General features: G+C 48.6%; 1 protein-coding gene across 1 annotated transcript; it reads left to right on the top strand.

Moving 5' to 3' along the window:
* Positions 1-25: 25 nt before the first annotated feature.
* LOC107735096 (transmembrane protein 119-like) lies at positions 26-624 on the top strand (the record flags this gene model as incomplete). Its single annotated transcript, XM_016546897.1, has 1 exon — positions 26-624. A coding segment is annotated over exon 1 (549 nt), but the record flags the coding sequence as incomplete, so codon positions are not given.
* Between the last annotated feature and the right edge of the window lie 3 nt (positions 625-627).

Genomic DNA, 627 nt, shown 5'->3' with positions numbered 1-627 from the left:
AAAAACTTTTATTTTGTATGCGATTAATCGTTTGACAGCACTACTTTTTAACCACCTCAGGTATTCAGTCATAGGATGGACCACTCAGCTCTCCACCGCCTCATCTGCCTGTCCGTCATTCTGCTAACCAGGCTCGCCACTCATGCCACCCCAGTCATTTTTAATGACTCTTTGGAGGGCAGTGGACAGTGGGACTCTGGGAGCACAGACCTGACCCACACACCCACCATTTCCTTCTTCAATGAATCAGTGAAGTCTACCTCCATAGATGGAGAAAAACATAGCAAATCATTCTTGGATCAGCTGGTGGATTTCTTACAAGAGAACCACCTTCCCATAATCGTCATTACCACATTACTTTTTCTTATCATCACCATCCTCTGCTCAGCTGCCATCTTGAGTCGCCGATGTAAAGTCAGCACCTACTATCCTTGCGCTTTCCCTTCCAAGATGTACGTGGATGAACGAGACAAGACCGGAGGAGCACGCTTCTTCAGCGAAGTCCCAGAGAAAGCCAACACCAGCTCCAGTGAGGAGCCAGTGAATTCAGCCAGGCAGCTCCACGAGGACATCATGCTGGCTACCAAGAACCTCCGAACGCCAATCAAGACCCCAAGGAAGGAGAAG

This window comes from Sinocyclocheilus rhinocerous, unplaced genomic scaffold (genome assembly GCF_001515625.1).
Source record: "Sinocyclocheilus rhinocerous isolate Xijiao unplaced genomic scaffold, SAMN03320098_v1.1 C35778997, whole genome shotgun sequence".
Classification (NCBI taxonomy): Eukaryota; Metazoa; Chordata; class Actinopteri; order Cypriniformes; family Cyprinidae; genus Sinocyclocheilus; species Sinocyclocheilus rhinocerous.
Note: the sequence above shows the minus strand (reverse complement) of the source record. Positions and strands in the feature narration are given on the sequence as shown.